Here is a 23,096-nt window from a genome sequence, read left to right on the forward strand (position 1 = left end):
TTGCTTCTTGGTAATACCATAGAGCGGGTTACTGGGAATATTTCAGAGGACAGATATGTCTCATGGTGTGGGAGATGCATTGGGAGGAGGAAGAAGGGAGGTAGAGAGTAAGTAACCAGACAGCTGGTGTGAAGATTTGCAACTCATGCTACTGTGCTGAAGTTAAGCTCTAACTTTTAAGAGCCTGGCGAAGCATTAGAAATCATATATAATATTAACTGTGTATACTAAGAGTAGATCTCTGTCTGCTCTGGGCAGGAGTCTCTAAGGTAATCAAAATTGTTTCCGTTTTTTTCAGGCTACACTGATTTAATAAATAGTCTTCCTGTGAGGCTCTACCAGCTCCAGTTCATAAGATCCTTCTGTTAATAGTGGCTTTCTTGGTGCAAAAGCTAAGCAATAAAGAAACAGCAAAAGTGCATTCATAGTGGTAGCCCAGCCAACCTAAATGTGTTCCTTGTACGGTGTAAACTCTTATTTCAGATTCATTTCCTCTATGTAACAATTGGCCTGATGGCATTTTCTATCACTTTAGTTCTTGCATTAGAAAGCTGTTTTTCTTCTTTTTACTGTTAAAAAAACAGAAATGGGTCTTGCCTAGTACCAGATCCAGTCTGTATGGAGGAGTATGAAGACCCATGTGTGGACTGTAATGGAAGGTGGAATTGGGAGACTCCTCTGCTTCCCTAGCCCAGACCATGATATATGCTCTTCAGATACATAAAGAACTTAACCCACCATAACCAAGTAGAAACAGACATTCATAACAATATTGTTTATTATAATAACTATAATAGTAATAATATTTATTATTTCACACAGACACAAGATGTGGCTGTTTATTGCAATCCTGGTTTTGATACAAGCACCTACGAACTCAGCAGATGCCATCCAGCAGAAAAAGGTTATAAATCCTGAGACTTTCATGAATGTTGTAAGTCAAAAGTTTGAATTTCCACTCTCTCTGAAAGTTTATGGACGTTTAGCTGTGGGAGAGAGGGATGGAGGGTATGTATGTGGAGGGGGCTCAGGTCACCACATGTGCTGGTTTTGTTGAGCAGTGTGATATGACGTTACCTCCATACAATCATTAACAAGCACTGCTTCCTGAAGGAGTCCTCTTCCTCCCAGTAGCATTAAGTGCAATTATCAGCAAGTCAGTTAGAAAAGGGAGTAACCCCAGCCTGGATTTGATCAGACATCTTCCTGGAGGGTAGAAAGCTGTGTGTGGGTCCTCTCTTTCAGCTGCAGCAGGCTTCTTGGGGTCATGTCCAGGCCAGTCCTGAAAGTCTCTAAAAGTGGGTTTAGATGATCCCAAGACATGGGCAATAAAATTGCTGAAATTAATCTCTTCCATCAAATGTGTGACAAAGTAACTATACAGCGACGTGTAGGCAAGGATCACAGGATTTTACCAGACCGAAACTTCCCAATCTGTGGAGTTTTCAGCATAAATAAAGCTCAGGCAGAGCCTCAGGAGCCCTGCAACAAATCCTACAGGGCTTGTCTTATTGCCCTTCCAGTCAGTCCAGCTTGGCAGGTTCAATATGCCTTGCTGTCTATCTGCCCCATGCACCGGCTCAGAGCGTGACATGACATGTCCTGCCACCGGTGTCAGCTGTCAGTAAATCCTTTTCATTTCAATCTTTGGTTTTGGAAGCATTTCAAAGGCAAATGCTGCAGGGGAGCCCTGGTACCACTGGCTCCCCCCTGGCTCCACTGGCGTGAACCCACGGATGAGCATCTCTTCTTGGAGAGGATCCCAAGAGCATCCCCTGGGCATCTCACTGGGGCAGGTGTGGGATCCAGACAGACCATCCTCTCTCAGAAAAGTCCTCAGCTGATCCAGAGACATGCCGGGCAAAGCAATGTCCCAGGCTGCCGCAGCATTTCAGTTTTGCAAAGGCATCCCAGAGGATGAGGGAGGTACTCTTTGAGTCAAATGAGCACCTCAGCTACAGAAAGCTTTCTACCTGAGTTTTTCTTTCCCCAGAGCCAAATAATCTGCCACAGAGGGTACCTCAGTGAGGAGTATGAAGTACTGACTCACGATGGCTACTACGTCAGCCTGAACAGAATTCCTCATGGGAGAGAAAATCCTAGGAATGGAGGTATAGCTCTATTTCACAAGGAAGCCAGGAAAAAAAAAAAAAAGCCCAAAACACACCCCCCCCTTTACATTATGAGCAGGTGAAGGGATGAACCTTACCAGGCCAGGGGAGTATTTATTGTTAAAGCAAAACTACCAAAACCATGGCACTTCTCCAAGTTACAGTCAAGGCTTTAACAGCCAGCATAGGAAAGCATACATGCAGCACAGCCACTGCCTTTCATATCAAGCAGAGACTTGGTTTTAAGGCTCAGAGGGTGCAGGCATATCTTAAGAGAGCTCCTTGTTTAATTTTTTCCCCACAAATTTGTGCCTTTGGGGGCTGAACGATCTCAGGGATGAGCCTGTACATCTGAGCTTTCACATGGTTGTTATCAGTGGTCACAGTGCTGAGCACGTGGGAGTCTGAAAGGCTCAGGAGGGACATCTGCAGCCCTTCAGCCTGAGACAATGAGGGTGACAACCACAAGATGACTATGGCAAGGATTTCTTCACAAGAGATGTCATTAAAATGCACATTGTATGTCCTCTAGCGGTGCAAGAAAGAGGCTTTTTTGGCCTGAATTTGGGGTGAGTAGACAAATTCAGTTCAATGAAACGTGCTGTTTCCTTCACATCTAGAGGCCAAGCCAGTCGTGTTTCTCCAGCACGGGTTATTTGGAGAAGGGAGCCACTGGGTGCAAAATCTGGCTAACAACAGCCTTGGCTTCATACTAGCAGACTCCGGCTATGACGTCTGGCTGGGAAACAGCAGGGGGACAAGCTGGTCCCAGAGACACCAGCACCTTTCAGCTGACCAGGCCGAATTCTGGGATTTCAGGTGGGTTGCAGTGGATTATAAACGCATGGCAAGCTTCTCTAGGCACTGTCACTAACCTCTAGGCAGAGGTGGGTGCCTCCAAGCAGGCAAGCCAGAGCACCTAACCCCCAGGTATGGCCTCCCCCAGACCTCCCAGTGATGCGCCCAGGGAGGTTGGATGTACCTGAGAAGACATGTCTGCTGACATGGTGCCAACACCTCCCTGCAGCTGCCCGGCCCTGCCAGGAGCAGGACACTCATCCTGCAGAGACATCAGCCCTATCTTGTGGCCTCTGTGGGGACCCTAGCCAAGCCCCACCACCAGCAAGGTGTCTAAAAGTGTCATTGCAACCTCCCCTTCTAGACATGGTCTGCAGAAACCTTCTCGCCAAGAGCAGCATTTTAAACTGCCGCTGCTGCTCTGAGTTGATCTTCAGAGAGCACTCCTGGATTTCCCAAGCTCATAAATATGCTTCCAGTAAAAAAAAGCTAATGAAGTAGGTCTGCATTCCACCATGTTGCACTAAAAGGCACATGGGCAAGAACTGGTGCTCCATTCCATTTTAGCAAAGAGCATCTCTAGGAGCAGAGTTAGTGCTGTAATCCTGACGAGAGTCAGCTCTGGGTCTGCAGAGCTGCTGCGTATTGCGCTTGAATGCACAGCTGGCCAGGCTCTGTACAGTTTCTTTACTGGTAGCCGTGGCTATGGGAGGACGAAGCCATTTCGGGGAAGGATGAGACCATGACAGAAGGGATGCCTTCAGACCCTGTGCAGTTTCACCTAGCTCATAGGAATTTTCTCCTGGAAAATCAGCCCCAGATATTAAGCCCTTCAGCATCCGAGCAATGCAAGGCAACCAAAATTCCCAGGTAAGTTTGCTCTCCTGTTGTTACCTTATAACCAATGTACTGTTCCTGTGTTGCAGCTTTCACGAAATGGCAATGTACGACCTCCCAGCCATGATCGACTTTGTTCTGCAGAAGACTGGGCAGAAGCAGATATATTACATTGGCTACTCCCAGGGCTGCACAATCGGTGTGTTAGAAGTGGTTGCACATCACATTGCCTGGACCACCTTGAAAACATTAGTTTTGGTGTTCATAAGCAGAAAGCAGAGAGGTCCCATCTTTGTGGGCTGCCAAGCAGGCACAATTGGTAGAAGGTCTCTCACAGTGAGAAGTCCCACAGCAGCCATGCTTTCCATACAAGGCATCTGGGAGGACCAGCATGCTCCTAGGGTAGTAAGAAAGCTCCTGGTGACCTGTGAAGCTCCTCACTGCAATTACAGCAACTATAATTCAGCCTAGAAAACCAAATTGTAGTGTTCCGCGTCAAAACCAAAGGCATTTACATGGAGGTCACAGCTTCTGCTTTCTGATGAAATGCATGGTGCTTCTTTTGACCAGCTGGGCCACCATGGGTATGAGATAACCTCTGTGACAATGATACTCTTTAGTAGAGGTTGATGGAAGATGACAGTACTGCTCACATCACCTGGTAAATGGGGCAGGACTTTCCATCAGTGGTACTCATTGAAGTGCCTCATCCACCACTTCTAGCCGTAGGAATGAAGGCATTGTCTCCTTTTGGACATCTCTAGCACTAATGTTAAGCAGAAAGGTGGCAAGAGATCCCAGATTTCTAATTGGAGATAATTCCAGCTAAGCAGATCTGTGTGAACCCTTGGAGTAAGCACCTGAAGAAAGATCGACCGAGTCTTAGATTGTTTTTCTGTTTTCTCAGCGTTCATTGCATTTTCATCCATGCCAGAACTGGCTCAGAAAATCAAAATGTTTTTTGCCCTGGCTCCAGTACTGACAATCAAGCACGCCAGAAGTCCCATCATGAAAATGTCCTTCCTTCTGGACAGGCAATTCAAGATGTTTCAGGTAGGGGACTACTCCATGCTCTCCTCCCCTGAACACACTGGTGCTAGAAAAGGGGTTGTGCCCAGACACAGTCCATAGGGCTATTCAATGCAGCAGAAAAGAGTTAATTCCCACTAATTTATAAGCACAGACACAATTGAGGTGCAGATGCACTGGTGCACTCCTGCATGGTCACTTTGTTGAGTGTATGCCTCCCTTACATCTGCAGGATCTTCAGGTGTTGGAACTGGTATTTCTATGGGGGAACTCGTTGAATTCCTGCACAGACCACCTGGAAATGAGCAGCTTTACTGTATTGAGTTTAATGACAATGAGAAATGAATCCAACACTTGAGGAAAGCGGGGGGAAAGAGAAGAGTCCCGAATATTTATTTTCCTGGTGTGCATTTGATCAGTACCACCTCCTGCCATAAGCTGTACACATCCCAGCGAGGCAGGAGTGAAGGAGGAGAGGGTTTGACTTTTGTAGGCACCCTGTGCCACACATCCCCTCACCGCCCAGCTGGTGGGACAGCTCACGGGGATGCCAGCTGGGGGCTGGTTGGGGGAGGCAGTCCAAGGGGATGCAAGGGAAACGCAAGGAAACAACCTTGCCCTTTGCTTCTGCAGCTTCTGCTTGGCAGAACAGACGCCTCACTGCGGATGAGGAAGCTGTGGAGGTTTCTCCCTGAGCTCTGCAGGCATCCACTGCTGCACAAGCCCTGTGCCAATCTTCTCTTTCTGCTGGGTGGCTACAATGAGAAAAACCTCAACATGGTGGGTGTGCCACCACCCCGTGTGGGAGAGAGGGATCCAGAGCTAGGTGACACTTGATAGCATCTCTGAGTTAGGGCTGCCTGCCACTGTGACCAGTTGTACCTCCCACCAGCACCCCTGGGGTGCAGCCCCTGCTCCTGCTCACCCTACATCAAGTCTGCTAAAGCAGCATCTAGATGACCAGGAGTAGTCGCTAAGGCCTTGAGCAGAGTCCCTGAGCCCAGATGAGGTATCCACAGGAGCTAGGGGTGCCTCATCCTTCATCATTCATTCTCCCCCTGGATCTGTCTTGGAGCAATTGATTTTTAATGAAAATTATATTCCTAAACCTCACTCAACTCTAGACAGTGTGACTCATTAGTGGCTGTTTTGGGAAATGCATCATCTGGCAACTACTGTCCTCGCTCCTGTCCATTGGGAAGCAATGATAGCTTGAATATGTTTCCTTGCAGACACGGCTGGATGTGTACACATCCCACTACCCAGATGGAACATCTGTCAAAAACATGATACACTGGGCCCAGGTAGGTTCTCTGAAATGCAGGTGTTTCACCTGTGGGATGGTACCTTCACCGAGAGTCTGGTGTGTCCAGGGCAGGTGTGAGAGGTCAGGGATCTTGGACCTTAGCAGCCTGTGAAAAAGTAAAAGTAACAAATTAGGTGTACAGAAGAGGCGCTGGATGCAGGATGAGCTGCCCCAGTCCCTTTAGGAACCAAGAGACACCGGGGTGTGCATGCTGGGCTGTGCCAGGCAGGACAAGGGAAGGGATAGGAAGGCCACAGTTGGATGCTGGGACCAGATTGGGGCCCCCAGGGATCCCCAAGGCACAGTGAGCCCAGGTGATGTGAGCCCATGGTGATGGTGGGTGGAGGCCAGGGCATATGAGGAGAGGCTGGGGGAGCTGGGCCTGCTCAGCTGGAGACGAGGAGGTGAAGGGGGATCCAATGGTATGTCCCCCTGCCCAAAGGAGTCCTGGAGACACCAGGGCTGGACTCTGCCAGTCTGAGAAACCCACTGCAGCACTGGCTCTGCTGGAAACAGGGCCAGGCTGGAGACTGCCACCCTGGTGTCTCCTTGCAGAGCCAAATTATAGGCAATGGGGAAGGCAAAAAAGGTCTTTAAAATCAATGGAACTATTGTGCAGACATCCGAGCTTCTGCCCCTAGCATAGAAGTAACTTTTAGAATAACTTGGCTCGCTGGTGTCTCTGTACTGAGGCCCAAGTGTCACAAGAAGGTAAGGATGATCCAGCTGTTGAAGGAAAGCTAACCAACATGAATTCCTCCGGCAGCATCCTGCATACACAGTGCTGCTGGTGATGAGCAGGTTTTCAGAGGCACAAGCATTGCACTGGGGCAGCCAAGGAGTCATGCAACACCTTGGTTTGTCAGCCCGTAGCTGGGGACAGGCACGGAGCTGGAGGTTAAAGCATTACCCTGTTAAAAAAGGTGGAAAGCCTGACTTTGTAGGGATGCCACCTCCTCCTGCAACAACCTGTGCGAACACCCTCTCGTGATGTGGTCCCTTGAGTAGGCCAGGAGACGCCGGACCCATGCAGCGGTGCTCACTGGCCTCCTGGTGCAGATCTGTCCTCTTCTCCCAGGTGATGAAATCAGGAGAATTCAAAGCCTTTGACTACAGCAGCGAAAACCTAGCTGTGTACCATCAGGTAGGAGGCTGCAGCAGCAGTGCTGGTTGCTGGAGATGTGAGGGGACCGTCCTGGGTGATGCAGGAATGAGCTGGCTTGTAGGGTTTGGCCAAAGCAATGGTTCCTCAGAGCCCTCTCTGTCCCTCCAGGAGACACCTCCCTTCTACCGGGTGGAGGAGATGCCCGTGCCCACTGCGGTGTGGTCAGGGGGGGAGGACTGGGCAGCTGACTGGAGAGATGTACGCCTGCTGCTGTCCCGTATCACCCACCTCGTCACCTATGGCCACATCCCTGACTGGAACCACTGGGACTTCATCTGGGGCTTGGATGCTCCTGGGCGCCTCTACAGCAGCATCCTGAAGCTGATGGAGGAGTCCCAGTAGAGCGGCGGCTCCCCAGGGATATGCTGATGGCCTGGCCCCTCTCCCTCAGCAGGGACAGTGGAGGGAGGTGGTGGGACATCCCCTGCTGTCCCCTCCTTCCTGCTGGCCTGACATGCTTGTGGTGATGGTGCTTCCCCCAGATTCCTTGGTCATCAGGGTCTGTCTTCCTCCTTGCTTGGGAGCTCCTTAAGGACCAGTGGCACTGTGCTGGGATCAACTGAGGCCTCAGGGCAGGCAGAAGCCCAAGCAGCCCTGCTGGAAGGGCCCCCAGGTGATGGTGGACCCATGTCCTGGGCTGCATGAGAAGGACGCAGAGACCCTGCCATGACCCCACGGTTGGCTGCCAAGTGGGTCGGGGATTAGAGCACCCATCCCCCAAGGAGATGGGAGGGAACTGGGCTTGTTGGGTGAGGCCACAGGGAGGTGAGGGGGGGTCTGAAAACAGCCCCTGATTGCCACATAGACAGGGATGAAGGGTCAAACCCTTCCCAGGTGATGCAATGAGGGGCCTCAGATCATAGCCCAGGCAGAGTCAGGTTGGATGTAGGGAAACCTTCTTCCCCCAGATAGGTCCCCAGGAAGGTGGAGGGTCTCCAGGAAGCTGGTCAGGACTCAGCTGGGCCAAACCGGGCACTTTCCTGCACCATTTAGTCCCAGGAGGTCCCTGGGGATGGCTGCATGGCTCAGCACCAACACGCTGGGAATACCCATCCTCCATCCCTGGGAGGTGGTGGTCCCAAATACCCCGGGGCCAGGTCACAGGGCCACTGTCCCCCCATGAAGCTGCTGCCAGGCTGGTGTCCCATGGCAGTGTGCACCACTTCCTCCATGCAGTCCTACCCAGATGTGGGGAAAACCCCTCCAAAATAAATGCTCAAAGGGGATTCCAGGACCCTGTGCTGCAGCTCTGACACCCCGCCTCTTCCTTGCATGTAAATATTTTCCAGGGGGACTGCCTGGTATCAGAGGCCGGCAGAGATCAACGCTGGTGGGGTGACCCCAGCTGCAGCTGGCCAGGAGCGCAGGGTGGCATGGTGGGTGCTGCCCAGCCGGGAGCATCCCAGTACTGGCACCTCAGCACCGCCAGGGTGGGCAGGAGGCAGGGGCATTCCCCAGGCAGCACCGGGGCAGGAACCATCAATCGCCAGCAAAGAACCACCAGCAGCCTCGGGGTTGGAGACCTTTACCGGTGCCCACAACGGCTGGGAAATCACCAGCAAGCAGGAGCTCTGGGGCTGGACCTTGAGGGCAGCAGCCTGCCTGGGGGGCCACCGGCAGTTCCCCCGGTGCTACCGGGCACACGTACAGCCAGGCCAGCCTGGCTGATGGGCCGGACGGAGGCATCCAGCGGCTCCTCCACCTTTCCGGGCCGTCCGGCCACGGAGCTGAGCAGCTACCGGTGCGGGACGGGGAGAGAAGGAGGGCGGTGAGGTGGCCCCGGGAGTGTCCCCGCGCCCCGGGAAATGTCCCCTTTTCCCACCCCTCCACCTACAACCCGGTGATCGGTCCCGCTCACTGAAGCCACCGACCCACCATGAGAAACCGACCGAGCATCCACGGCGGCTTCTCCTCCAGGCTCCGGGGGCGGGGCTTGCGGAGGGGCGGGGAGGAGGGCGGGGCTTTGGACGGTGGGCGGGGCCGTGCCGGGCCGTACCGGGCACCATGGAGGGCGGCGGCGTGGGGCGGCGGGTGGTTGCGGTGGGCGCAGGGCTGGCGGGGCTGGGGGCAGCCCAGCGGCTGGGCGGGCACGGGTCCCTCCGCCTGCTGGAGGCGGCGGGCCGCATCGGGGGCCGTGTCTGCACCCGCCCCTTCGGTACGGGGGGGGCGGCATCGGGAGGGGGCGCTGCACTGGGGGGCAGGGGGGCTGCACCGGGGAAGGTGTCCGGTCGGGGGTGTGGGTGCGCCGGAGCAGGATGGGGGAGTGGCACCCGAACTGCCCCCATGGTGCTAGCCCTGAGTGGGATGGATGCGGGGCTGGCGGCCTTCGGTCCCCTGGGTGCAGTGGGTCAAAGCCGGAGCTGGCCATGGGCTGGGGAGACCGGGGCAGGGGCGGGTCCCGCTGGCTTTGTAGGGGCACATGGGGTTGGGGGGACCTGCCGCGCCTTGGGGTGACCCTCTCCTCCCCTCCCCACAGCGTTGGGGCTGGCAGAGATGGGGGCCCACTGGATCCACGGCCCCTCACCGGGCAACCCCATCTTCCGGCTGGCCACCAGCTACGGCCTGCTGGGCCCGGAGGCCGCTCGGGAGGAGAACCAGCAGGCGGAGGTGGGAGGCCACCCCCCACTGCCCTCCGTCACCTATGGCAGCTCAGGGAAGGTGCTGAGCCCCACAGCAGTGAGCGAAGTCCACCACCTCTTTGACACCCTACTGGACTCCGCCCGGGCTTTTCGGGGGGCCGAGGAGCTGCCAGCCCCCAGTGTGGGGCAGTACCTGCGGGGAGAGATCACCCAGAGGGTCTCCACTTTGGGGGGGGGCCGTGAGGACGCCCAGCGGCTCCAGCTGGCCATCCTTGCCACCTGCCTCAAGCTGGAGTGTTGCATCAGCGGGACCCACAGCATGGACCTGGTGGCCCTGGAGCCCTTCGGGGAGTACGTCTCCCTGCCCGGCCTGGACTGCACCTTCCCAGGGTAAGCATGGGACTCTGGAGGGGGGCAAAGAAAAGGGGTTTGGAGGGCAACCCCTCCCCAGCAGCACCTGCTCCCACAGTGGCTACAGCAGCTTGCCTGATCGCATGCTGTCGGCTCTGCCGGAGGGCACCGTCCTGCTCAACAAGCCAGTGAGGACCATCCGGTGGAGAGGGTCCTTCTGCGAGGAAGGGGACAAGACCAGGGATTTCCCTGTCCGCGTGGAGTGTGAGGATGGAGACGCCTTCCTCGCTGACCACGTCATCATCACTGTCCCACTGGGTGAGGACACCAACACCTGCCTGTCCCCTCCAAACAGTTGGAGATGGGCAGATGAAGGGCAGGGACTTGCCCAAACCTCTTCTTAGCCTCCCCTCTCCCACTGGGATTCCTCGGCTGGGAAGGCATTTGGGAAGGGGAGAAGTATCTCAGACCCTATTTAGGAGCCCGGTGAACAGAGCTGCCCGACCTTGTGCCTGCAGGTTTCCTCAAGGAACGCCACCAGGACTTCTTCCAGCCTCCCTTGCCCCAGCAGAAAGCTGAGGCCATTCGCCGCCTGGGTTTTGGCACCAACAACAAGATCTTCCTGGAGTTTGAGAAGCCTTTCTGGGATCCCCAGCAGCAGCTCCTTGAAGTGGTGTGGGAGGATGAGTCGCCCCTGGAGGAGCCCAGCACCAACCTGGAAGCCAACTGGTTCAAGAAGCTCATCGGCTTTGTGATCCTCCAACCACCAGATCAGTATGTGGCCAGGGCCGTCAGCAAAGGTGGCATCATGATTTAGGGGTGTTTGGACATCTGGGCAATGTGAAGGAGTATGTTGGTCATATCTGGAGCTTCAAGATCTTCTCTGGGTCACTGGTGGCCCATGAGGCAGGGAGAGGACAATGCCTGGTGAGCAGCGGGAGGGCAGCAGGCAGCTCTCAGCCCCGTGTTTCCTCCCCAGGCACGGGCACGTCCTCTGCGGCTTCATCGCAGGGAAGGAGTCAGAGTACATGGAGACGCTGAGTGATGAAGAGGTTCTTGGCACCATGACACACCTCCTCCGCACACTGACAGGTACCACCGCCTCTGCTGCCCTCATCACCCCAACACCCCCCACCTAGGGAAACGTGCCCCTGGATTTCTAGATCCCCACCAAAATCCACACCGGCAGGGAATCCGCACCTGCCCGCTCCCAGGAGGGTGCTCAGGTCCCAGTGGCACAGCGCTCCCTACACCCGGGGCTCCTACAGCTACGTGGCCATTGGCAGCTCGGGGGATGACATCGACGCGCTGGCTCAGCCCCTGCCTGAGGACCCCGAGGACCCCAGGGTAATTGCTTTACGTGATGGGGGATCACGTGGGGGATCCACGTGAGTGGGATCCCCTGGGCATGGGGACAGATGGACAGGGCACCTCAGGCCTTGAGGAGCACAGGGAGGTGGCATTTCCCACTCCTGCTCCATTCAGGGGGTCACTGATGCTCAGATCAGCAACCAACACCCCTTGACTCTTCCTGCTGAGCTCCATGGGGGTGGAGGGGATGCCATTTTCATAAATTTGGGGACATATAGCTCCTTCCAACTACTTTCCAGCATCCTCATGGCAGGGGGTGAGTCTCTAAGAAAGGGAAGGTGCCCGCTCCTTGGTCTCTACAAGGCTGCAGAGTGGGTCATGCATCCGTGCGGTGCAAAAGAGCAGAGAGATGAGGCTGGTTTAGCATGACCTGGTGTCCTCACTGGGGCAGGGGAGGCAGCACGCCCCCAGTGCTCACCTCCTGTCTTGCCCACAGCCTCTGCAGCTCCTCTTTGCCGGTGAGGCCACCCACCGCACCTTCTACTCCACCACCCACGGGGCCCTGCTGTCAGGCTGGCGGGAGGCTGAGCGGCTCAACCAGCTCTTCAAAGCACCCGATCCTGCTCCTCAGGTTTAAGGCGGGAAAATAAAACCCATGCTTCACAGATTGCTGCTGGTCAGCCTTCTTTATTGAGAAATAAACGAGGGAGGCAGAGGCTTCTCTCTCTCCATGGAGGAGATGGATGCGGCTTCTCGGCTGGGGTCCGTCGGGGAAAATGGTGAAGTGCCATTAGTACCAGTTGGTGCTGGCGATCAGGAAGCGGGTGTCGTCCAGCGGGGCCTGCGTCGGGCCTGGCTCCGAGGTGGGCTGAGGCGCTGGGGGTGGCTGGGGAGCAGCTTGGGGACCAGCTCCCGCGGCACAGGGGGTGCCGGGCCCCGTCCCCCCGCGGGGCCCGGTTCCCCCCGTGCCGCCTGAACGCACCGTCGGACCCCCCGTCGGCCCCGCAGGCCGCGCCTCCGCCATGGCGCTGAGGAGGCGGTGTCAGCTGCGGCCGCTGAGGGGAGCGCCCCGCCCCCGCGGCGTGGCCCCACCCACCCGTAGAGACCGCGCTGAGTCACGCTCCACCTCCCCGCCCCTCGCGCCGGATGTGACGCATGAAGGGGCGCGGGCGCCGCCGCCGCCATGAGAGGGTGGGCTGCAGCGCTGCGGGCGGCGGCGAGCGGGCCCGGGCTAGCGCTCGGCGGCTTCCGGGAGCGCTTCGATTTCGGTGGTCGCGATGTGGCCTCCTGGTTCCCGGGGCACATGGCGAAAGGTGAGGGGTGGGAGCGGAGCGGAGCGGAGCGGGGCGGGCTGACAATCCCCCCCCCGCTCCCGCCGCCGCGCTCACCCGGCGCTGTGTTCCAGGCCTGCGGCAGATGAGGGCCTCCCTGCGGCGCGCCGACTGCCTCATCGAGGTGCGCGACGCTCGCATATCCTCTGGCACGGCTCTTCATCCCCCCCTCCCCTTCCCTGGGGGCAGCACCGGTTCCCCCTTCCCCAGTTGCTCCGTTTCTCTCCAGGCCTCCCCTTCTCCCGGTCCCGTACCCCACTCCAGCTCTGCACCAGCCCCATAAACTCCGCCGTGCCCCCCAATACCGGCTTTCACACCAGTGCACATCATTCTCCTTAGCGGCACTCACATTCCACTGTCGGGCTGTAACCCCATGCTGCAAGAGGCGCTGGGCGTCCGCCCGCACATCCTAGTACTGAACAAGATGGATCTGGCTGATCCTCGCCAGCAGCCGGTGAGCGCCCGGGCTGGAGGCTGGGCTGGCTGACTGGGGGCCCGCAGGTTGCAGGTGTCAGCAGCGCCTCTGCCTGTCCCCTTCAGACAGTCTTGGAGCACCTGAAGCAGCAGGGATGCTCGCATGTCGTCTTCACTGACTGCCAGCGCGATGGCAACATCAAGAAGGTAATGGGCCAGCAGCCCTGTGCCCAGCCCTGCTTCTCGCTGCTGGCAGCTGATCTCCTAGCCCTATGGAGAGGCCTCAGTACCCCACTGTGGGAAGGTGATGCTGGCTGGTCCAGCACGATCTTCGTTCCCAGCTTGCTCAAGGCACCCCTTCCTCTGCTTGGCCATTTTGCTCATCCTCCTGGCACAGCGTCCTCTGAGTGAGTGGCTGCTGGCAGCCCAGGTGCAAGAGCCACAGTTACAGCCTTTCTCCTGTGTTTCTTTGCAGATTATTCCCCTGGCTGCCAAGCTGTTGGGTGACAGCCCACGCTACCACAGGGCTGAGGTGAGACACAGTAGTGAGGCTGCAGACATCTGTGGGTCACCTCTCCAGCTGGAGGGACGAGGCTGCGTGCATGCACATCAGAAATGCTGGCAAGTGCCAGGCTGTTTTGCTGTTGCGGCTGCCTATTTCTCCTGGAGTCGGTAGCCAATAACCATCTGTCCCCTGCCTGCATCCTCCTCATTTGCAGAGCACTGAGTACAACATCCTGGTGATTGGAGTGCCCAATGTGGGGAAATCCTCGCTCATAAACTCCCTGCGGAGGCTGCACCTCAAAAAGGGTATTTCTCCATGGTGCCTGGGCTCGGGGAGGAGCCGCTGGCGCAGCCCTGGAGCAGGCAGCAGGGCACAGCCACTTGCTTCTCTGACTGTGTTTCTCCTTTCTCCAAAAGGAAAAGCCACTGCAGTCGGTGGCGAGCCAGGTGTCACCAAAGCAGTGCTGACCAGAATCCAGGTAACGTCCCTGCAGCACGGCCAGCTGAGTAGGTGCTGGCCTCTGCCTCCCTGTATCCTCTGGCAGGAGCTCTGGAAATCCTTGAGGCACGCAGAGCTGATCTCAAAGGGTTGCTTGGGTCCCCTTTCCAGACAGGCCTTAATGAAAGAGCTCAACGTCTGGCTTGTTAGCCATGTCAGAGTCTACTGTGCTTTACCAAGCTGTACATCATAACAGCCCTATCTCCCCCATATCCCAGGTCTGTGAGAAGCCCCTGATGTACCTGGTCGACACTCCTGGTGTGCTACCCCCCAAGCTGGGGGACGTGGAGACAGGCATGAAGCTGGCGCTGTGTGGTGAGGGGGAGGCTGTGGCTGGGGGGCAAGTCCCCAAATGTGGCTTCCAGCCCTGTCTGGGCTGGTTACCTGAGGCTGGGTTGGGAGTCTGCTGCTCGCAGCCTCCCCTGTGTGCTGCCTGGGTTACCATGGGTGGCACATTGACAGCAGGGAGGGGTGGCCAGGGCTTGGAGCAGGGCTGGGAGAAGCTGGGGTTTGGATCCTCTTTTCCAGGAGCCATCCGTGACCACCTGGTGGGGGAGGATGTCATGGCCGACTACCTCCTGTACACCCTGAACAAGCAGCAGCAGTTCAGGTGAGCCAGCGTGGGAATTGGAGAAGGCCCTGGGCTGCGTCTGTGGCCTGTGGTCCCAAGTGGGTTGCAGAGGAAACATCCCTAGGGAACTGGGGGAGGGAAAGCCATGCCAGCAGCATGTAAGCCATCTCCTTTGGCAGGTACGTGCAGCATTATGGGCTGGCCAGGGCCTGCAACACCATCGAGCCCGTGCTGAAGTGCGTGGCCCTCGCCCGGGGCAGGACACAGAAAGTGAAGGTGCTGACAGGCACGGGTGAGCACCTGTTGAGGGGAAATCCTGGGGCGGCTTTTGGGGTCCCAGGGCTGCTTCTGGTTCTGCTGATACCTCCTTCCATACCCCACCACCAGGGAACGTCAATGTGACAACACTCGACTACCCGGCCGCTGCCTACGAGTTCCTGCGGGATTTCCGAGCGGGACGCCTGGGCAGGGTAACGCTGGACTGACATCTGTCCCCTTGGGGACAGGCGCAGCTGCCTGCAGCCATGCAGGCTGGGGACACCCTGTCAGGGTGTGATCTGTGTCTGTTCTGTGGTGTCACCGTGCAGGGTGACAGCTCTCCATGGTGGGGAGATGGAGGAGATGCCCTCTGGGACGACCATCTCCAAATAAAATCTCTGTGGGCAGGGTGCCAGGGCAATGGCTGGCCCGATGTCCTCATCTCAAGCCCCACATCCAGCCACACTTGCTTTCCATCCACCTTTATTGCCCTCTCCTTGTCCTCTGAATGCTGCAAGACCCTCCGTACCGAGGAGTGGCCGAGCCGGGGGTGCCCGAGCCAGCGGGGTCTGGCATGGGGATGGGGGGAAGGTGGTTGAGGGGCTTCCTCCAGGGTCCTGCCCCAGTGGCAGTGGGTAACGGGGTGAGCTGGGCACAGGGTGGGCACAGCACTGGGAGCCACTGCTAGCCCAGGGTGGGGGAGGCGACCGGTAGGTCCCATCGGTAGCTGCACCAGGCACAGTCAGGTTCCCCTGCCCCAGTCAGTGGCGGAGGATGGCAGCCAGGGGAAAGAGCCAGGGCAGGGCCCAGCCCAGCAGGACCTGGGCCGTTGCGGCGGAAGCCCAGGCGCTGCCCGTCCAGTTGCCGTCGCGATAGCTGCCGCCGTCACCCGCTTCCAGCTCGCCGGCCAGCCGGGCCCGCCGCAGGGCCGCCTCCGCCGCCACGCCGGCCGCCGCTCCCGCCGCCGCCGCCCCCGCCACCCGCAGGGCCGCCCCGGCCGAGCCGTACCGGGGCACTGCCGCTTTCACCCGCCCGCGGGCGGCCCCGCGGGCGACCCCGCCGCGGGCGGCCCCGCGGGCGCCACCGCGGCCCCCCTTGCCGGCCACCGTGTCGCAGAAGGCGGCGGCCAGCAGCAGCAGCGCCCAGCACGCCGCCGCGCTCCGCCGCATCGCCGCCGCTTGGCCGCACCTGCGGGCGGGAGGGAGAGAGAGCGCACCGGCGCTCAGCCCGCGGGGCCGGGACACGTGTGGGCGCGGCGCGGCCCCGCACGCCCGCCTCCCTCCGCCGGCCCCACGCACGCGCGGTCCCCACGCGTGAGCTCGGCCGCGGGGCGCGATCACCCCCCCACACACACACGCACGCACAGACGCACCGCGCAGGCCGCCCCCGCTGCGGGGCTCACCGGGCCCGGGGCTGCCGCCGGCTCAGCTCCGCTCCCGCTCCTCCCCGGCCGCGCTCCCACCTTCCCCCCGCGCCACCCCCCGCGCGGGGCGGGGGGGAGAGGGAGCGGGTCACGACGCCCACGCGGGGGAAGCACACGCACGCGCGCGCACACACCTCCCCACCCCTCGGCCCGCGGTCCCGCCCCACGGCGCCTCTAACCCCCCCCCAATCCCCGCCCCGCTCGCGTGCCGCCGCGCGGGGGGGAGCGCAGGACCCGGCGGCCCCTTCTCCACCCGGGCCGCACCCCGTCTCGACCAATGGGGACGGCGCACTGCGGGGCGGGGCCGCCGCGGCCAATGGGCGCAGGGCCGGGGCGGGGCCGCCGCGGCCAATGGGAGCAGGGCCGGGGCGGGGGGCGGGGCCTCGCTCCGAGCCGCGCTCCGCCATGGCGTCCGCGCTGCGCGTCTTCCTCCGACCCGCCGCCGCCGCCGCCGCCGCCGCCGCGCGCTCCCCTCGCCGCGCGCTCCTCCCGCCGCGCCGGCCCCTCCCGGGGGCGCGAGCCTGCAGCTCCGGTGAGCGGGGCACCGGGGTGGGCAGGCGGGGGGAGGGGGGCCGCCGCCGGGCACGGGGGGCGGTGACACCGGATCCGCGTCCCTGCGCCATGTGTGGGCTGTGGCACTGCCCTCCGGGGGGACAGCACCCTGCGGCGGCTCCCAGCACCGACGCTCGGCACCCTGTACCGTCCCGAGTCCGTCCAACGGGGCTCAGCGCCGGGTGCCGTAGGCTGTGCACCGGGGCTCAGCACCGTGTCAACGGGTGCCTTGGACCGTGCACCGGGTCCCGTCACCCAGTGCAGTCCCAGCACCGGGCACAGGCCCAGGTCAGCGCACCGGGCGCAGCACCACGTACGGTCCCGCTGCCGGGTCCCAGCACCACGTATGGTCCCAGCACCGGACACCGGGGCTCTGGTCCATGCACCGGGTCCCAGCACCACTCACCGGCCCGGCACAGGGTCACCAGGCTGCACCTGCCTGGCTCAAGATGGCACCGGCAACTCCCCACCTCCCCCTGGCCCCCGGGGGGTGACGGCTGCCGGTGACCGCTGGCACATGCCTGCCGCCCTGAATGTCATCTTAAAATAGCTCAGCACGGTGGCAGCAACCAGGCCTGGCCAGAGGGCAGGTGGTGGTGGTGGGGTCTTACCTGGTGGAAGGCAGCTGGTGGTCTAATGGTGGCAGTGTCAGGGTCCCCATTCCAGTACCTGCTGGTGCAGAAGACGGGAGCACGGCAGAGCGTGGGCCTGATCCAGCTGAACCGGCCGCAGGCACTCAACGCTCTCTGCGAGGGGCTGATGGAGGAGCTGCGGCGGGCGCTGGAGGCCCTGGAGAATGACTCACAGGTGGGGGCCATCGTCATCACTGGCAGCCAAAAAGCCTTCGCAGGTAGGGGCAGGGTGCCTCCCTCCACCCCAAATCGTCTCGGGGCGGGGGGGGGGAATTGGTGTCCCTACCCAGTTTCCCTTTGTAGCTGGTGCCGACATCAAGGAGATGCAGAGTAAAACCTTCCAGGAGTGCTACAGCAGCAGCTTCCTTGCCGGCTGGGACAAGGTCTCCACCATCCGCAAACCCATCATCGCTGCCGTCAATGGCTTCGCCGTGAGTGTGTCCCCCCCCCTCCTCCCTGCGCCCTCCGTGGTTCAGCCCTCAGCACCCCCTGACCCCACCTCTTCCTCCCTGCTCCCAGCTGGGCGGTGGGTGCGAGCTGGCCATGATGTGCGACATCATCTACGCTGGTGAGAAGGCACAGTTCGGGCAACCCGAAATCCTGCTGGGGACCATCCCAGGTGAGCAGGGTGGGGGGACACCCACCCACTCCCAGCCAGAGCAGGGACAGTGGGGACACCAAAGTTGTCCCTCTCCTGGACCTTTCCTTTCCCCAAACACCTCCAGGTGCTGGAGGGACGCAGAGGTTGACCAGGGCAGTGGGGAAGTCGCTGGCCATGGAGATGGTCCTCACTGGGGACCGGATTTCAGCAGCGGAGGCGAAGGAGGCAGGTAGGGGGCATGGGCCAGCCCCGGCATGGTGGGGGTCTGGCAGGGAGGCCCCCCACCACCCCACCACCTCCCATCCTCCATCCCAGGGCTGGTGAGCAAGGTCTTCCCTGTGGAGAAGCTGCTGGATGCAGCCATCGCCTGCGCTGAGAAGATCGCCAGCAACTCCAAGCTGGTGGCTGCCATGGCAAAGGAGTCAGTCAACGCTGGTAGGGGCTGGGGGGGGCAACCGGGAACCCATCCCTGGGGGACCAGGCAGCGGAGTCTCCCCAACTTCTCCTTTGCTCTCAGCCTTTGAGACGACACTGGCGGAGGGGACCAGGACAGAGAAGCGGCTTTTTTACGCCACCTTTGCTACCGTGAGTAGGAGGGGGTCAGTCCCATTGTGGGAGGGAGACAGCAGGGCTGCCCCAACCTCTCCCGCTCCCCACCAAACCTCACCCTCTCCGCTCCTCACAGGGTGACCGCAAGGAGGGGATGACGGCATTTGTGGAGAAGCGCAAGGCGAACTTCACCGACAGCTAAGCCCAGGGAGGGGGGAGCAGGTCCCTGCTGCTCCACTGCCCCCCCCCCCGCCTCACCCCATGGTGGGGTCTTGCACCCGGCCAACAGCCATACTGGCCTGGGGGGAGACCATGAGCAGCGGGGATCGCATTTGCCATTTCTATTAAAAGGTTTTCCTGGTGCTGCTGGGAGATGGGGCCTCCTTTCTGTGCAGTCCCCCCCTGAGCTGGGAAATGTTGGGGTTCACTGACACACCCTCCCCCCCACTTCATCAGCTCTCTGATGCTGAGCTGGGCTCGTGCAGCAATAAGGTCCCTGTGTCCCCTGGGGAGGGGACCTTCTTGGGAGTAACACCAGTGTGCTGAGTTTCCTCAGTGCCTGGGTGGCACTGAGGCCAGGGTGATGGGCTGAGACATGCCCTGCCCCTGAGGCATCATCCTCATCCTGCTTGGGGTCTTGGGGCCAGACCAAGGAGGGGGATCCCCCCCCGATTTGGGGGCCCTGCATTTAGTGAGAGGTTTCTGGCAGCAATGAGGAGCCCACCGGGACATGGAGGGAAAAATGGGTTTATTGGGGAGGCTTGAAGGTGGGTAGGGAGGGGACGATTTCCCTCAAGAAGCCCCAGAGGTGGCTCCCACCCCTCACTTCGCAGCCCGGGCACATCTCCAACTCAGCCATGGTGGAGATGGTCGCGGTCCTCCTCCGGGCTCCTCTGCACCTCCAGGGACAGCATCTGGGGTGGCCTGCGGGCATCAGCCTCCCCGGCATTGTCCCGGGGGTGGTGGAGCTGGTCACGGTCCTCCTCTGGTCCCACCTGGGCTTGGAGGGGGCCCCCTCGAGCCCAGGTACTGCTGGAAAAGACCTTTAGAGCTGGTTCCACCTCATTGGTGATCTCATCCTCCTCTGGCGGCTCCACATCTTGTATTCCCAGGAGGCTGGAAGAGTAGAATCGAGAGGAAAGGTCAGGGTTGCTCAACATCCCCCTGCCCCAGGGGAGTCTCCATCAGGGTGCAGGAACTCTGGCGAGACATCCCCCCAGGGAGGCTGCAATTAGGATCTCAGCAAGCAAATGGACTAACTGAGCTGCTTATCCCACGAGCGGGGTCTGGGACAGGGGTGCCACTGCCAGCAAAGGGACACCAGCCAGGGATGCTCAGAGAGTTTAAGTGATTTTGCAGGGATGATGGAGCTGGGAGCCCTTTAATCTTTGGGGGTGGGGGGTGGGGGAGTTGCTCAAAGCAATGAGGGAAATTTATTTCCCCCCCCAAACGCTTTACATTTTGGGGTGTTGCTTTGTCAGTGGTGGGGGCACCCGACGGTGCAGGGAGTGCAGCCACCTCTTACATTTCCCTGGCCAAATCCCGTTCTGTGTCCAGGTCCTTCCGCCTGGTGTCGCTGGGAGCCTGTGGGGAGAGAGAAGGAGGGTGGCAGAGATGATGCATGGGTCTCCCTGTGCCCACTGGTGACAGGAGCGTGAGGCGGAGGGTGGGGGCTCACCTGGGTGCCCCCAGCCGCAGGCAGGAGGAGGCCAGCTCCCAGCAGGAGGGCGATGCTGCAGAGACGCATGGCTGCCAGGCTGGCAGAGAGACGGCCAGGGAGCCATGTTGGCAGGAGTTAGCTGGTGCCTGCCTGCACCCGCAGCCCCTGCCTGTGCCTGCCTGTACCCACAGCCCCTGCCTGCACCCACAGCTCATTGTGCCCACCCCTGCCCATGCCACCAGCCCCCTCCTGCAGCTGGGCAGAGACCTACCGTTCCATGGCTGCCATCCGCGGACTGCCCCAGCCTTTGCCCTGAACTTTGCCTGCTGTCGGGTGCGGCTGCCTCCCGGGGCATCCTGTGGGGTGCTGGGTGGTACCAGGTTGTGCTGCCGGGCAGAAACAGGGCACAGGACTAACCTCCCCCAAAGATGGACTCCAGGCAGCCTTTGGGTTAGAGGGGACCTTCCAAAATCATCCAGTCCACCCGCCTGCCGTGGGCAGGGACATCTTCCACTAGGCCAGGTGGAAAAGCCCTGTCCCACCTGACCTTGACATGGAAAAAAGCACAAGCTTTTCTCCCTCATGGGAAGCCAAAGACTCAGATATGCCCTCTGAAATCAAACCACGATGGGGCAGTTTGAAGCAGCTACACACCTGGGCTGAAGGCCTCTCTAAGGAGATGGGTTGCCTCTGGTCAAGGAGAAACTGCTGCCCAAGTGTTCACACACCATTCATGGTGTTGCACACACACCCAGGCGTGCTTCCTCCTTCTTCAGACTCGACCCTTGGTTTCCCACAGCAGAGTCTCAGGTGTCGGATTTCATAAAAAAAAAAAAATTAATTAGAAGGTACAACAGCAAGGACAGCCCAGGTTGGGTGCCTCCAAAGATAGGGATCCTGAACAAAGAAATCCCTTGGCAAATATACCCTTGTGATCTCTACACCTGCCCATCACACATCTTCTAGTTCAATGGTGATTTTTGGTCTGGGGTCTTCTAATATCTAATTGGATTCTTTTCCCGTGTCTCCAGGCAGACAGGATCTTATCTTGTTGATTTGCAGTTTCAGCCAAGCATTGGAGCCTCCGTAACTTCTGCTTTATACTCCTTGTGCACCTGCCCTTGTTGGCAGAACACGGAGAACTAAAGAGTCCCGGACGAGAAACACTACCAAAACATCAGTGGGACGTCAAAACTGCTGGAGAGGGACTTTTTAGCAAGGCCTGTAGTGGTAGGATGAGGAGTAATGGTTTCAAAGTGGAAAACAGGAGATTTTGATTAGGTATCAGGAAGACATTTTTCACTCTGAGGGTGGTGAGACCCTGGCCCAGGTTGCCCAGAGAAGCTGTGGATGCCCCATCCCTGGAGGGGTTCAAGGCCAGGTTGGATGGGGCTTTGAGCAACTTGGTCTGGTGGGAGGTGTCCCTGCCCAGGGCAGGGGGGTTGGAACTCGATGATCTTTAAGGTCCCTTCCAAGCTAAACCATTCTGTGATTCTGTTACCAAGAAGAGTAACTTTCTCGTGGCTTCAAGGCTTCAGCAAATGTAAAGCCTAAGTAAAGGTAAGCAAGCAGCACAAATCACACCATATTAAATCCTAAGTAATTTGGTTTGATTACAACTTACTTATTTATGTTAAACCATTACTATCTCTTAACACATATTCTCATATCTGGAGATACGTGGTTGCATTGCAAAGCACAGGAAACCTTGCAACCCCAAAATGGGCACTGCAGGTCTGTGTCCTCCTGCTGACAGACAATCTCTGCAGGGGGAGGGATGAGGAACATGCTCTTGAGCCCACACCCCAAAAGCCCCAGCAGCTTCCATGAGGATGGGGAGTCTCAGGAAATGTCCCAGCAAGGTGGTGGCCTCTGGCATGGAGCTGCTTGCTCTTGCTCAGGGCCGGGGGGATGCTGCAGGGGGAAGACCTCTTGACTTCTCTGCTGGTGTGGGTGCAGATGTCTTGCCCCTGCCATGGTGTTGAGCGCTCCCCCAAGTCAGTTGCAACCCTTCCCCTTGCTTCTGCACCATGTCCAGCGTGATGGGATCCATCTCCCTGTTTCATGGAGGGCACCCTGTTTTCACATGGGGCCGGGTGAAGGCAAGTTCCCGGCAGCAGCTCTGCCATCCAGATGCTGGAGGAACCGAGCAGTGCTTTGCTTACAGCCGGGGACACGCATGGGTACATTCTGAATGTGTAGGAAGGAAACTCCCTTTCCTACCATGTATGAGCTTGCCTATAAATGTGTGTATTGTGTGTGCGTGGCTGCTGTGCATGCTTGGATGTGTGTGTGTGTGTGTGTGTGCACGTGCTGCCCGAGCCCTGCTCTGTGCTTGTGATCGCTTGCGGGCATGTACGTCTGGCCAATGCGTGTCCTTCTGATGACCGCTGCTGGGTGACTCCACCTGTTCCTGCCTGCACGAGCAAGCAAGGGAAGCGCCAGGCTTATGCCAAATACCGCAAGGAATAATAAAAAAAAAATATTTATTTTTTTAAAAAAAAGGGAAATTCAAGTTTTGGCTTGAAATTCGGATTTTTGAAAGCCACTGGCCAGCTGGGAAAGACTTACCCATGGACTCTGGAAAAAGTTGGTAACCCAGAAGAGAACTAGTC

At 58.8% G+C, this 23,096-nt stretch overlaps 5 protein-coding genes across 10 annotated transcripts; 4 read left to right on the forward strand and 1 right to left on the reverse strand.

Moving 5' to 3' along the window:
- Window positions 1-829: 829 nt before the first annotated feature.
- On the forward strand, window positions 830-7,588 carry LOC141469202 (lysosomal acid lipase/cholesteryl ester hydrolase-like). 4 transcript variants are annotated; one of them, XM_074154602.1, is made up of 10 exons: window positions 887-934; window positions 1,994-2,111; window positions 2,732-2,930; window positions 3,836-3,945; window positions 4,654-4,792; window positions 5,140-5,178; window positions 5,459-5,555; window positions 6,008-6,079; window positions 7,160-7,225; window positions 7,355-7,588. In XM_074154602.1, exons 1-10 carry the CDS (start codon window positions 926-928, stop codon window positions 7,586-7,588), a joined length of 1,083 nt encoding a protein of 360 aa, XP_074010703.1. In that variant the 5' UTR covers window positions 887-925. The 4 variants fall into 4 exon arrangements, with proteins under 4 accessions (XP_074010701.1, XP_074010703.1, XP_074010705.1 ...); XM_074154600.1 differs by lacking the exon at window positions 5,140-5,178 and having other exon boundaries at window positions 830-934; window positions 4,654-4,799; window positions 5,409-5,555; XM_074154604.1 differs by lacking the exon at window positions 5,140-5,178 and having other exon boundaries at window positions 4,654-4,799; window positions 5,451-5,555.
- Window positions 7,589-9,250: 1,662 nt separating this feature from the next.
- On the forward strand, window positions 9,251-12,155 carry PAOX (polyamine oxidase). The gene is made up of 7 exons (XM_074154796.1): window positions 9,251-9,401; window positions 9,723-10,215; window positions 10,295-10,494; window positions 10,695-10,950; window positions 11,156-11,268; window positions 11,366-11,523; window positions 11,984-12,155. Exons 1-7 carry the CDS (start codon window positions 9,251-9,253, stop codon window positions 12,122-12,124), a joined length of 1,512 nt encoding a protein of 503 aa, XP_074010897.1. The 3' UTR covers window positions 12,125-12,155.
- A 471-nt stretch (window positions 12,156-12,626) lies between these two features.
- MTG1 (mitochondrial ribosome associated GTPase 1) lies at window positions 12,627-15,539 on the forward strand. Of its 3 annotated transcripts, none has more exons than XM_074154259.1 (11): window positions 12,627-12,800; window positions 12,893-12,957; window positions 13,168-13,272; window positions 13,359-13,439; window positions 13,708-13,764; window positions 13,952-14,042; window positions 14,154-14,215; window positions 14,454-14,550; window positions 14,764-14,845; window positions 14,986-15,098; window positions 15,194-15,539. In XM_074154259.1, exons 1-11 carry the CDS (start codon window positions 12,671-12,673, stop codon window positions 15,289-15,291), a joined length of 981 nt encoding a protein of 326 aa, XP_074010360.1. In that variant the 5' UTR covers window positions 12,627-12,670; the 3' UTR covers window positions 15,292-15,539. The 3 variants fall into 3 exon arrangements, with proteins under 3 accessions (XP_074010360.1, XP_074010361.1, XP_074010359.1); XM_074154260.1 differs by having other exon boundaries at window positions 12,638-12,800; window positions 14,454-14,529; window positions 15,194-15,528; XM_074154258.1 differs by having other exon boundaries at window positions 12,638-12,800; window positions 13,952-14,215; window positions 15,194-15,528.
- Window positions 15,540-15,825: 286 nt separating this feature from the next.
- On the reverse strand, window positions 15,826-16,233 carry SPRN (shadow of prion protein). The gene has a single exon (XM_074154973.1). It carries the CDS (start codon window positions 16,231-16,233, stop codon window positions 15,826-15,828), a length of 408 nt encoding a protein of 135 aa, XP_074011074.1.
- Window positions 16,234-16,858: 625 nt separating this feature from the next.
- Window positions 16,859-19,192, forward strand: ECHS1 (enoyl-CoA hydratase, short chain 1). Its single transcript, XM_074154737.1, has 8 exons — window positions 16,859-17,019; window positions 17,692-17,889; window positions 17,975-18,102; window positions 18,191-18,290; window positions 18,397-18,501; window positions 18,588-18,707; window positions 18,790-18,857; window positions 18,958-19,192. Exons 1-8 carry the CDS (start codon window positions 16,893-16,895, stop codon window positions 19,021-19,023), a joined length of 912 nt encoding a protein of 303 aa, XP_074010838.1. The 5' UTR covers window positions 16,859-16,892; the 3' UTR covers window positions 19,024-19,192.
- Window positions 19,193-23,096: the final 3,904 nt, after the last annotated feature.

The sequence above is a fragment of the Numenius arquata genome, chromosome 10 (assembly GCF_964106895.1).
Source record: "Numenius arquata chromosome 10, bNumArq3.hap1.1, whole genome shotgun sequence".
In the NCBI taxonomy this organism is placed as follows: domain Eukaryota; kingdom Metazoa; phylum Chordata; class Aves; order Charadriiformes; family Scolopacidae; genus Numenius; species Numenius arquata.

What these genes read in the sequence shown, in the direction of transcription:
- PAOX (XM_074154796.1), top strand. Translation starts at nt 9,251, where the DNA reads ATGGAGGGCGGCGGCGTGGGGCGGCGGGTGGTTGCGGTGGGCGCAGGG. An exon ending in CATCATCACTGTCCCACTGG is followed by an intron (nt 10,495 to 10,694) that starts GTGAGGACACCA and finishes TTGTGCCTGCAG; the next exon opens with GTTTCCTCAAGGAACGCCAC. An exon ending in ATCCTCCAACCACCAGATCA is followed by an intron (nt 10,951 to 11,155) that starts GTATGTGGCCAG and finishes TTTCCTCCCCAG; the next exon opens with GCACGGGCACGTCCTCTGCG.
- ECHS1 (XM_074154737.1), top strand. Translation starts at nt 16,893, where the DNA reads ATGGCGTCCGCGCTGCGCGTCTTCCTCCGACCCGCCGCCGCCGCCGCC. An exon ending in CCTGCTGGGGACCATCCCAG is followed by an intron (nt 18,291 to 18,396) that starts GTGAGCAGGGTG and finishes AAACACCTCCAG; the next exon opens with GTGCTGGAGGGACGCAGAGG. An exon ending in AGCGGAGGCGAAGGAGGCAG is followed by an intron (nt 18,502 to 18,587) that starts GTAGGGGGCATG and finishes CCTCCATCCCAG; the next exon opens with GGCTGGTGAGCAAGGTCTTC.
- MTG1 (XM_074154258.1), top strand. Translation starts at nt 12,671, where the DNA reads ATGAGAGGGTGGGCTGCAGCGCTGCGGGCGGCGGCGAGCGGGCCCGGG. An exon ending in TCGAGGTGCGCGACGCTCGC is followed by an intron (nt 12,958 to 13,167) that starts ATATCCTCTGGC and finishes AGCGGCACTCAC; the next exon opens with ATTCCACTGTCGGGCTGTAA. An exon ending in GCGATGGCAACATCAAGAAG is followed by an intron (nt 13,440 to 13,707) that starts GTAATGGGCCAG and finishes GTTTCTTTGCAG; the next exon opens with ATTATTCCCCTGGCTGCCAA.
- LOC141469202 (XM_074154600.1), top strand. Translation starts at nt 830, where the DNA reads ATGTGGCTGTTTATTGCAATCCTGGTTTTGATACAAGCACCTACGAAC. An exon ending in CTGAGACTTTCATGAATGTT is followed by an intron (nt 935 to 1,993) that starts GTAAGTCAAAAG and finishes TTCTTTCCCCAG; the next exon opens with AGCCAAATAATCTGCCACAG. An exon ending in CTCCCAGGGCTGCACAATCG is followed by an intron (nt 3,946 to 4,653) that starts GTGTGTTAGAAG and finishes CTGTTTTCTCAG; the next exon opens with CGTTCATTGCATTTTCATCC.
- SPRN (XM_074154973.1), bottom strand. Translation starts at nt 16,233, where the DNA reads ATGCGGCGGAGCGCGGCGGCGTGCTGGGCGCTGCTGCTGCTGGCCGCC.